A 13,117-nucleotide genomic window follows, 5' to 3' on the forward strand; every position below is an offset into this window, starting at 1 on the left:
TATTTCAGGCGAGTCGGTGCACAAAATACAAATTACGACAAGGTCGTCCCCTTAACAGCTGGGACAATGACTTGGACTTGAGCGAAGGGTTTAAAGAAAGTCCATGGGGCAGTGCGCGTACTGGTCCAATAGCTCGTAAAGCAAGTCATGATATGTTTAGCTGGATGGCGTCACCTTTCAGAGAAGAACCACCTCCATTAACTGGCCAAGATGGAGAAAGTTCTATTTCGAGGTAATAAAACGATCAATAAAATATTTTTTGCTAATAGTATTACCAGTAAAATATATGTATATATATATATATATATATATTAATATAGGTCTCGCGATGTTGTCTTATTCCGAAAACCGATTTAGTGCAAGCTGGAGTTCGAACCCGCGACCTTCGGTTTGGAAGTCACACGCTTTGCTGCTAGGGCACCAACGCCTATTATGCTGGGTACAGACCAAACCAACGAACGCGTATGGAGGATATTCAGCGTTTGCCTTCGCTCGTTGGCCTTCAAAAATGGGAAATAATTATTATTGCTAGTTTTATTTACCATAACGAACTAGCAAGGAAAATAGTACATTATTGCAGAGGCCGGGAAAGGGTAATTCGTGGATGATTTTCGATTTTGACACAAAGAAGACCAATCCACGAATTGATTCCTGCCGAGGCATATATAGTGCTTTTCTCCAAACATGCGAGGAAATTAGGTAAAATAATCATTATTTAAGCTACAAGCATCACTCAAATAAAACCTTACATCAAAAACGTCAAAAACAATTTCCCTCTTTCATTATTTAAAAAAGTTAAAGGCACAATTTATTCTTCCATTCAATATCACATAGTATAAAACAAAGTCGCTTTCCGCTCTGTATGTATGCCTGTCCCTATGTATGCTTAGATCTTTAAAACTAGGCAACGGATTTTGATGCGGTTTTTTAATAGATAGAGTGGAATGTTTATAATGTTTATATGTATAATTTGTAAAGGTTTTGTGTAAATTAGTTGAACAAGCCGTGCGAAGCCGGGGCGGGTCGCTAGTATACAATAAGGTGAACATTTCCGAGCATATTGGAGAAAAAATACTTTCAACAAAAGCGCAAATGTTGGAAAATTACATTAGAATAAATCAATTAATTTATCAGTTCTATTTTTTATAAAAATGAGCGTTGGTTTGTTGGCATTCGCTAAACCGTCCAGACAGGACCAACGAAGGCCAGGGAAAACCCTTCGTTCGCCTTTGTTCGTTTGGTCTGTACGTGGCATTAATCTGAATCTATAAATTGTCTTACAGTAGTACTAGCACCCAAAAGAAAATCACCATAGGTTGCCAAACGGCGCTACAATACAGTTAAAGGACGAAGCGACTACTATTTGAGTATTAGTGTATGGCCATATAAATGATACTTTTGGCATTAAGTGGTATTTTAACATTTAAAGTCAACACTCAAGAAGGTAATTGCACATTTTTTCCTTTGCCGTATATACTCCATTTTTTTTAACCGACTTCAAGATTTCAAAGGAAAAGGTTCTCAATTCGGGTTTTTTTTTAATGTTTGTTACTCCATAACTCCGTCATTTCTGGACCGATTTTGAAAATTCTTTTTTTGATTGTAAGACATACAGATTGGTCCCGTTTTTGTCAAAAAGCCGTTCTGATGATGGGATCCATGAGCAATCGAGGGAACTCCTCAAATGTTAAAGGCATACATATAGTGATTTTAGTATTTTCATCAACAAATCAAGTACTTACATTTAAAAAAGTGACATTTGATGAAGAGGAACTGCTGATGATGATCACAACGGAACTCTTCAATGACGCATAGACCCCGCCTACGAATCAGGAGGTCCCGGGTTCGAATTCTGGTAAGGGCATTTATTTGTGTGTTCATCGCTGATATTCGTTCCTGAGTTATAGATGTTTTCTATATATTTGTCAATATCTATCTATCTATATAAATATATGGGTTAAAGTTGCTGTTTGGGTTATTCGGGCCCTCCCTGTACTACGATATTGAAAGAAAGAAAGAAAATAACTTTATTCAGGACGCTTACAGTATTGCTTAAATGTAATACACTTTTATTAATATAAAACATAAACGTCACTGAAAAGGTCTCCCCTCAGCTTGATGTCAAGTTACCTTTCAGGTATCTTGACGCTGGTCTTCCGTGGAGACCTGTCCAAGCGATCGCGTCAGCACGTAAACTTAACTAACATTGGTTAAACTAAATTGAGATCAGAACAGATATTACAAATAAATATTAGGTACATATTTCAAATTGACTTATTAAGTATATATTAATATATGGCTTATTTAATAACATAATAATATTTGTAAGACTTATTAGAGTAAAGGTTGGCACTTACAAGTGATCCACTCTTTGAGCAGATTTCTGCAAATTCAGAATATACTTTTTGTATTCTACTTTGAAAGACAAAATGGAATGTGTGTTTCTTATGGGCGGCGGTATGTTGTTCCAGCATTTCGTGACAGAATATCTAAAACTACCACGAAATGCAGTTGTATTGTGCCGTGGGCAGATAAGACGAGTAGCTTCTCTAACATGCCGCTGAGAAAATTGCAATTTTTTAGATAAATATTGGGGTGCCAATGACTTAATAGCATACAAACAGCATATTGCCTCATTTCAAGAACAGTATTGATCACATGAAACGCAAAAATAGTTATTAACCTTTTGGACGCCAATAATGGATATACCTGCACCGTTAGGTCAAACGCCGAGACGGATTAATCCGTCACAGACCACAGAATTAGTTATTCTGTGCCACAGAGCAACATAGACCTACGTTATGCATAAAGTTCAATTTCAGTTTTGACACTTCGGTGACGTGGCGTCCGAGGGACAGCTTTTGTGTTTGACACGGCGTCGAAAAGGTTAAATAAGGCACAGAGGTAAATAGCACGCAGGCAACAGGCATCATTAATCGGCGATCTCTTTTAAACAACTATTGGGTACAACTATTTTCTTTTGTTTATTTCAGGCGATTAGCAACTTTACCACCAGCCATGCGATTCAGACAATTAAAGGAAACATCAAAGGCATCAGTTGGCGTCTATAGGTCTCACATTCATGGCCGAGGCTTGTTCTGCAAACGGGAGATTGAAGAAGGTATGTGATTCTCATATAAGGTTTAAGGTAAGATAAGGTGGGGTAAAACTATCACCGGGATAAGACTATCACTTGATTTATATCGACCGGGATGTGCACCGTGATTACCTTTTGTATTATAAGTTATAACACTTTAAACTCGCGTTTTGTACACTAATTAATGTTATACCCGGCGTTAACCCGGCGGCGTTGGCGTTAGACCCGGTAATGACATTAATTACTGTAGTATTGTTTTCGAGCTCCCGATATTGCGACGTATAAGTCTAGTGAAACTAACCGTGAATAATTCAAAACTAGGGATGTTACGGTTACGGAGCTCCGGTTCCGTTAAGTCGGAACTTCCGATTGGTATTACACATCTGCCTCGGTTCCGGTTCCGTTACTTTTGAATCGGAAGTTATATCGGATGTCAAAGCTTAACGCGGCGGCGGGACATGAGCGGCGTACATCAAAAACAAACAGGTTTATACCTGTCATTCGCTCATCTCATCTCCCCTCTTGCCACGTGCTGCGCTAATTAGTTGTTTTGTTTTATTTTGGTTTATTCGTGTTATTGAATTAAAAATACCTATTCATATGTGTTGTATTGTGTACTGTGTAGGTAAAGGTAGGTAGAGGTACCTAATGTACCTATTGACAGTGCTGACTCAGGCTCCGATACTGATTCCGACACTTCCGACTTCCGGTTCCGATTCCGTTTCTGGTTCCGATAAACTGAATTTAAAACATCTGGTTCCGCTTTCGGTTCCGATATAACCACATCCGTTACATCCCTGTTCAAAACTGTAAGACTATCACTTGTATGGAGTCCTCATACTGTTAGTCTTGCCAGGTAATAAAATATCATTGCATTATACATATTAAGAGTAATGAAACAAATATATGGATTCCCTCATTGATCAATTCCAGGTGATATGGTGATTGAATACGCCGGTGAAGTGATTCGTGCTGTATTGGCCGATCAACGCGAGAAACGGTACGAGGCAATGAGTGGTCGTCGCGGCGTTGGCGGCTGTTATATGTTCCGCATCGACGACAACTTAGTGGTAGATGCCACTCTTAAAGGAAATTCTGCGAGATTTATAAATCATTCTTGTGATGTAAGTTTATATATTTTTTACATCTATTTGTGTTAACAACTTAACTTTTTTTAATAAAATTAAACATTTTATGCTTTCAGCCAAACTGCTACTCACGCGTCGTAGACATCCACGGCCACAAACACATCTTGATATTTGCACTGCGACGCATCAGTATTGGCGAAGAACTGACTTATGACTACAAATTCCCATTCGAAGAGGTCAAGATACCTTGCACATGCGGCGCCAAGAAATGCCGCAAATACCTAAACTGAGAAGTGAAAAACGTGAGTCATCATTTGGTCATTTGTGTCAATTATGATGTACTTATTTGTGAAATACGGGAAAGTGTTTTGCAGCTTATAATTATTGTGGAGTAAGAGTTGTCAAAACTAAAAATGTGTGCAACGAACCATTATAATAATTCTAAGATAGTATTTTAAAGTTCATAAATGTAATAACTGACAATCAATTATTTATTGTCAAGCTAAGTAGCCGTTACGGCTTTAATTAGCATAATGTTTAAAGTACATAACTGAATTAGACATAGCACAATACAATATAAAGGAATTAGTGACTATTTTAACATCACCAGCAATTGGGACTAACGAAATGTGTAAGTTAAAAGAATGGAAATTCGATTGATCTCGAAATAACGCGATGAATAAGAAATTGAATTTGATGCTAAGCTTGTAAGTTTGCGACAGTAAGGTATAATTAGGTGCCCGGAATTTTTGTGGTACTTTTTAAACGCCTGATGCATCGATACATTATAATTAGTAATGTGGCGTCTCATGTAATGTAGGTACTCTTGTGGGTGCTTGATATTAATCCTGTGGTAGTCCTTTCATTAGCAGTTTTATAGCCATGTGGTGACTGTCAATTACTAACCCTCTTGCCGTTACCATTAATTAAATACTGGAATGCCTCAAACATTAAGATTTTGACAATGGGGTAGAATTATACCTAGAACTTTTTCTAGCAAAAAATTAAAAATCGACTATCTACTACTAAATATCGACTCTCCTCAACTCTATGGAAAATACTAACATTATTAAAGATGATAGCTACCGCAAAATTCAGGACCAGTAGCTATCTTCTTTAATATACCTACTAGCCACTTTTTATGACTCGGGTACTCGGCCATATCTTTCAATAATGTTAATATTTTCTATTGAGTTGAGGTACTTGGATCGATAGAAGTTATGTCGATAATTTATTTTTCACATCACCAATTCAAAAAAAGGCTTTTTCTTCCCTGCTTGGAGGGATCAAAGTAACACTTTTCTGTTCTAGGACACAATTTTTACATTATTTATATATATTTATATTAATTTTTATATATTTTTTCGCATTATTTTTTTAGCTTAAATAATAGTTTTAAACATTATAATTACCTCATAGGTGATGTGAAAAGCAATATGTGTCACATGGTAGCAAAATTATTTCCATCTTGGGCGTAACACACTTGAATCCCTCACTACGCTCAGGATTCTACTTTAGAATCATTCGCTTCGTTTAGGATTCAATTGTACACCCTCGCCGTAAATATGTCATTTTGCGCCCTTGTGACACAATCTACTATTGTCAATCCCTCGTTTTTATTAGAAGAAGACCTATGATAAAAAAAATGTTTTCTCTGTTAGTCGACTTTATGGGCGCACCAGGGAGTGGATCAGCTACAATCTAATAACGCGAATTAAAAATTGCCTACTCCAGAGCACACAATCGCTGTGGCCGAAATCGGTCAGGAGTATCATCATCAGATCGATATTTTTGTACCAGCAGTTGAAAAATTAGAACCCACTACCTATGACAGGTCGATAGTGTCAAGAAAATTCCAGGCTCTGATAGAGTGAAATTAACCTACATGCATCTAATTATATTCCTACTCTGCAAAAGATTAGAAAATGATTAGAATGAAATAGAAATACTGGGTCAAATACAGATTTATGTATTTAATGTTAGAAAAGTCATATTCACATATCTGATCTAATGATTGCCATCTCATATGTTGGTGTTGAAGACGGACTTTTTGTCAATGTAAATTGTACATGTTGAAAGTTTTTCATGAATCTTGTTATGATCTCTTTCTTGAATCTACCCAGTGTTTAGAATTGTTGGATTATATAATAAGTTGGACTTATTTTTGATTCAAAATATTTTTTTGTGATAAGTTTATCCATTGTGTAAATATATTTTAAGTTTTATTATTTATAAATCGATTTAAAGGTTCGCGAACGGCTTAAGTATCTACCTAGTACTTTGATGTGATATACGTTCTAGCACGGGCCTGCCGGGTCCATACCCGGGCACGGAGAATGTTTAGTGCATAGGAGATAGTGTACATTTGTTCCTCATTTTTGTTTTAATGTTTTTTCACTTCGACTAATTACATGTACATATTAATTACAAGGTAATTAAGAACATAGAAATAAATTAGTACATTCAAAAGGGTAGCGAAGATTCAAGTACAATGTTACTTTTTAGTAATTTTAAATGGATATTGTATAGCGAAATGATTTGTAAATAAGAGGAATTATCTGTCATAATAATAAAGTTAAGTGACAAACTGTTTTATGGTAGTCATAGTTTAGATGTACTTTTTAATAAGTATATTTGACGTGTGTATATATAAGTTATTTGGTGTACGGGAGTGCCGAGAGCGGAGGCGTAGGGGAGTATATGAAGCACGAGCGGTTGTTGAACAATCCCTGTTATATTGCACGGTTTAGCAGAAAATGCACATTTTGTCAGCTTTAATATTGCAGCACATTATTGCTATTTAAATTAAACATTTTATTAAGAGCCCATCAACGTGCTCACTAGCTCCACTACTAAATAATTGTGATTATTAAAATTTAACGATAGGTATTTAAAAAAGGGGGCCGTTACGACTTTATTTTGTATTTAAGTACCTTTTGAATACATCTAACAAGTTTTTATGTTGCTGGATTCGTCGATCTATGAACTCAAAACAAAAACGGCCGTTTTAACTTTGGACTTATAGATTGACGAATTTTAAATATCTATCGTTTAATTTAAATAATCACAATTATTTAGCAGAGCACGTTGATGGGCTCTTGACAATTTATTGACGGAAAAATATCAAACATTTTTTTAAATATTATTAATTTGTTTTAAACAGAATACGTCGTTTTGTTGACTACGCATTTATAGACTGATTGTACTCATCACAATTTAACTGGAGCTCATCACATTAGCCAGCTAATCGCTAGCGAAACCACGGGCAGGTATTCCTAGTTGCTTTAATACATTAATATGCAAACAATAGAATTAATTAATGAATCGGATGCCATAGGCTTTAATTTAAAAGGTTAATGATATTGCATCTATCAATAGCAGTATTAAAGTAAAATAATTGTGTCAACAAGTATTTCTATAGTTAAAAAAATAATAGCGCAGATGAAAGTAGTTGAAATGAAACTTCGTACATTAAAATATTATAAGTATCTAACTACAGTAAACGACTTCAAAACCATTTATGAAATATGTACATTCAAAGTCATAAACATCGAATCGATAGTGTCGAATACGTAATCTCGTCTTTTTTGCCGATTTGATGACGATGACTATACACTAATGAAATGGGGAATGCTTTTAAGGGCTTTTCTAAACAATACATACTTTGAAAAATAAGATGTAAAAAGCAAATCTCTTTTTCTGTGTTTATGGTAATTTAAATAAATAAATACTTCGACAATTATGATTGTAAACCCTACGTTCATTAAAGTACAGTGTGATTTTTCAATTAATGTGACGATAAAATATACTTAAACATACAAACTTCGTTAGTTATAGAAAAAAAAACTTTTCTTACCAGTAGTCCAGTGAATAATATCGTCCTTTAATTAGGCTGTTTTTTTTATTTTCATAAAATAAGATGTCGTAATTTTTTTACATTTTGATACAGGAGTTAGTCGAAGTTAGCTTACATTGAATTACATATTATCAATACAAATATGTAACATCTAATTTTTTAAATATGTATTACTTAAGATACTAACAACAAAATTTAATTTTCAGTGTTATTTTGGTTCTTCAATTTGCCTTATATTATTTCACATACTTTTGACTCAATATTGATAATGATAATTAAATTATGAGACTTTATCTTATAGGATTGATTTCTACAATTCCTTGTTTAATGTGCAGTGTGCATTTTATTGTACAATTATCTATCTTAGAAACAAAATATCACTAAGTGATATCTCCTAACTATGTAAATGTAAACATCTGCTCTTGATATTATTTTCTGTGTTAAAAATAACGCTTTTATTTTTAAAATACACAATGCCATTTTGCCTAATATTATTATAAATTATTATATTGATTGCTTTAAAAGCACCACTTTTACAATGCATAGTTCTATGACCTGTCTTTACATTTTATTTTATTTATTTCTATAATTATTTTGTATTGTGGTAAATTTTACCAAAAATAAAAATACTAAAATGTGCTTAATGTCTTGTTTAATTTCGTTTAGAGCCACACAGCTAAACGGCTAATTATATTCCTTTACCATTCATTACTTTTGGCAGATAGAATTGATTTCCCTGGCCAATAAGTAGAGTCAGACCAAGCTAAGTTGGCAGCGATTTTGGTGGCCCAGACGGTGCAAGTGTTATTTTAAACGTCAAACTTTTATGAAATTATGACGTTTAGGTACTTAACACTTGCACCGTCTGGGCTATCAAAATCGCTGCCAAAGCTTTTTTTTTCTTATGTATATTGAAGTACTAATACTGTTTATTATGACGTTTAGTTACTTAACACTTGCACCGTCTGGGCTATCAAAATCGCTGCCAAAGCTTTTTTTTTCTTATGTATATTGATGTACTAATACTGTTTATTACGTACGTATTGAAAATAATCATTATTATCATTAATTTGTTATTTCATTTACTTTCCGCGCTCGGCCTAAACGGTATGAGTTGTAAGTATGTTAAGGAGCTCCGGTTCCGTTAAGTCGGAACTTCCGATTGGTATTACACATCCGTTTCGGTTCCGGTTCCGTTACTTTTGAATCGGATGTCAAAGCTTAGCGCGGCGGCGGAACATGAGCGGCGTACATCAAAACAAACAGTTTTATACCTGTCGTTCGCTTATCTCCTCGCTTGCCACGTGCTGCACTAATTAGTTATTTTATTTTATTAGTGTTATTGAATTAAAAGTACCTATTCGCATGTGTTGTGTTGTGTAATGTGTACATACTGAATCAGGTTCCGATTCTAGTTCTGGTTCCGTTTTCGGTTCTTATTCCGTTTCTGGTTCCGATAAACTAAATCCCATCAAAAACATTACATGTAAAAAGATGCAAGTCTCGCAAAGCAATTCTTATACTACAATAGTTATTTGTTATACAAGGGTGCAAAGTTGTATTTTACCCGCGAGTGTGGAATTGAAACACGAGCAAGCGAAAGGATTCTATAGTTGAACCACGAACGAAGCGAGTGGTTCTAAAAGAGAATCCTGAGCGTAGCGAGTGTTTTAACACACGAGAAGTAAAATACATTTGCACCCGTGTGTAACACAAAACTTTTCCCCTCACTATAGCGAGGAAAGTGCAACATCCACAGGCGTTAGATCATCTTCATCAACTGGAATCACTCATTTTTTACGATATTATAACAAGAAACTCTGGAAATTCTGTACTTTTACGTGAGAAGTTTTAAAGCAAAATTTTTGTTGTCAATGTTGACATTTCTGACGTATGAAATGTCAATGATGCGTTTTGAAATTGCATCGACTTAACTTGTGCGTTCAGAATTATATTTAACATAATTATTAAAAAACAAACGTTTATTATGGAATTTTAAGGTTTATGACTTAAGATCATTAAATAAAGCTAAATCTGGTATTTTTTATTAGATTTTCAAATCATTTATCTAATGATAATTAATATCGAACGAACCATTATTATGAGCGTTTTACGTTTTGTTATCTGTCAAGCTACTTAAACACGCAAACATCCAAGGTCAAATTACTTTCCCCACTAGTGGATAAAATGCGTTTTTCCCCGCTTGTTTTAAAGGATAAAAGACGGCTTTCCGAGCTAGTGAGGGGAAAAAAAGTTTTGAGATATAATGTGAAACCAAGTCGGTACTTTAGTCAGTGCCAGGGGGTGTTAAAATCGTATCAATATTAGATATCTTTATTTTTTAATACATATAATGACTTGGTCATCGCACCGCTGCATAATGATTAAAGACATAAGGATCACTGATTTAAACTTTCACGATTTTTACTCATTACTGTTCACAATGACGGGACTTAATCGCGTAAAATAAGTTTAAAATTTACCTCCGACGTTTCGAGGACGGCGTTGTCCCCGTGGTCTCGGAGAAGACTGGCTAACGTTGCCATCAACATCTAGGCGCGCGAGTTTTTCGAACTACCCGCACTTGGTCTTGTTTATTAACTTGAACGTTTTGCGCACTAGGGATGTCACGGGGTCGACACACAACACTCACAATATTCGATTTTTCAACTTTCGATATTTGTTTTCGCTTACACTTACTAATGACTGGGGTTCCATGTGGATGAGATCTTAAAACCTTCGTCTCGATTGAAATTTCTATGTTTTTTGATTTCAATGGCTTCACGGATTTTTCTACTATAAAACCCACGATCTGTAGAAAGTATTCTAGGGTTTTGAAGCTCAATCCAGTGGTTTGGCCCTGACTCTAGTAAATGCTCAGCAACGGCAGACTTGTTCACCTGACGATTCTTGACAGCTGCGAAAACGTTCAAGTTAATAAACAAGACCAAGTGCGGGTAGTTCGAAAAACTCGCGCGCCTAGAAGATGTTGATGGCAACTTTAGCCAGTCTTCTCCGAGACCACGGGGACAACGCCGTCCTCGAAACGTCGGAGGTAAATTTAAAACTTATTTTACGCGATTAAGTCCCGTCGTTGTGAATAATAATGACATAAGGATCATCGTCAACTATTAAAAATAATTCTAATTGAACACAACTAGCGCTAATCACATGCAGTTTGAGCATTACACATATTTACGAGTACGGTAAATACGGTACGAGTAAAGCAGTGTGTGCGATTGCCAATAAGTCATTATATGTATTATAAAGATATCTAATATTGATACGATTTTAACACCCCTGGCACTGACTAAAGTGCCGACTTGCGACTTTCACATTACATCTCAAAACTTTTTTGTAGTAGAAGAATTACGTCGCGAGACTTGCATCTTTTTACATGTAATGTTATTGATGGGATCTCCTCTCTTTTTGTAGGCAGTCCTTCTTTTCGTGTACTCATACCCATACCATACTCATACTAAGATGTATATTACAATTATACACATCTTCATTCATACGCACATCGTACAACGTAACGTACCCCATACTTAACCTACTAATTATAGGAACTGCAAACGCAACTTTGTTGTCGCATGTATTTATATAGGATTACAAACTTACTTGTGCAGTTATTAAATCTTTAAGAGGCCGGTGTCGATTTTAGTCGCAAAAATGTAAAATTGATAGATTTAGTCCGTGAAATTTTACACCTTTTGTTACCTAATTGAAATAACAAGTACTGGTTTCTATTAGCACGTCTTCTTATCTCACCTTTTATCAGATCAATTTTTTGAAAACAGACTCACTAAATTCGTAATGTTTGCTTTTCTGATGGACGTTTAGGTAAACGCGCGTAAAGCACTGATTTTGTCGCTCTTATTTGTAAATTTCGTAAAGTTTGGACTGCTAAACATGGTAATTTTGTATTACACATATCCTGTACTTGACGTTTATCAGACTACATTTTTATTATTATGACTTTGAAGTAGTGTAAATGAAAGTTAGACGAAATCAATTTTCTCCAGAAATTACTTCAAAACAAGTGACAATTTCTCTGAAAATCGACTTAATTTCAACGTAATTTTGATACTTAAACAATCTACAACATTCGCTGAAACTATTCTTATACATCAATTTGTATAATTTACTACCATGATTTTTTGATGAATTTTTAAAAACTGCCCCTTCTCTTCATGCATCACCGGTGACGCACGCTCGCGACCTCATTATTAAAAGGCAAGATGAGAAGACGTGCTAATAGAAATCAATACTTGTTATTTAGATATTACGTAACAAAACGTGTATAATTTCAACGACTAAATCTATCAATTTTAAATTTTTGCTCCCAAATCGACTACGGCCTCTTAAAACGTGACTGATATTGCAGTATTTTTAAGTTTTTATTGGCTTAATATGCTAAAAACTAATTACGTTTCAAATTTGGAGCTTGTGGGTCTGCTAGAAGTACCTTAGAATTATGATGATCGTGAGTGAGTGTGTCAGTGACAAAACTAAGGAACTTTGACATCTGTGACTTTAATGTAACTTTTATTTTACGTTTTATTTACTAAACATGTTTAGTTTTGTACCACCTGCGCGAATTATAGGAGGTATTTCATTGTTCATACGCCTAAAAAGAACGGCCCATTGACATTTTATTCAACAATTTTAATACCGTCAAACTTTGCCTCCAGGGTATTCGCCCCAACGTGATATCAAATATTGGGGTAATTTTTACCAATATGGTATCCCCACGTTTATGACGTCATCTATGTCTATCCCTTACGGGCGCACGCGGTAGGCCGCATCTATGTAATGCTAGGTCTATGGGTACGGCATAATAATTGCTCGGAGCAATGCTGGGGGTCTACCGCGAAAATCGAAATCCGCAAATTGCGGGGATCTTTCTGTTTTACTCTCATGAAGACGTAATTAGAGTGACAGAGAAAAATGCCCACAATTGACGAACTTCGATTTTCGCGGTTATAAGTAGCACTGAGCCGAACGGAGCCGTTTGCTAGAAGCGAGGAGTTTCGCACCCCTGTCACAACATCTACCGTAAAAGTACTGCAACAT

At 35.3% G+C, this 13,117-nt stretch overlaps 1 protein-coding gene across 1 annotated transcript in view; it reads left to right on the plus strand.

Moving 5' to 3' along the window:
* The window catches only part of LOC134740504 (histone-lysine N-methyltransferase trithorax), a 30,201-nt gene extending 21,518 nt beyond the window's left edge, over positions 1-8,683 (plus strand). The window contains exons 10-13 of the mRNA XM_063673009.1: positions 9-232; positions 2,994-3,121; positions 4,031-4,221; positions 4,302-8,683. Of these exons, the coding sequence (XP_063529079.1) occupies positions 9-232; positions 2,994-3,121; positions 4,031-4,221; positions 4,302-4,475 (717 nt within the window). The 3' untranslated portion in view covers positions 4,476-8,683. The remainder of the gene's footprint in view (positions 1-8; positions 233-2,993; positions 3,122-4,030; positions 4,222-4,301) is intronic.
* Positions 8,684-13,117: the final 4,434 nt, after the last annotated feature.

The sequence above is a fragment of the Cydia strobilella genome, chromosome 1 (assembly GCF_947568885.1).
Source record: "Cydia strobilella chromosome 1, ilCydStro3.1, whole genome shotgun sequence".
In the NCBI taxonomy this organism is placed as follows: Eukaryota; Metazoa; Arthropoda; class Insecta; order Lepidoptera; family Tortricidae; genus Cydia; species Cydia strobilella.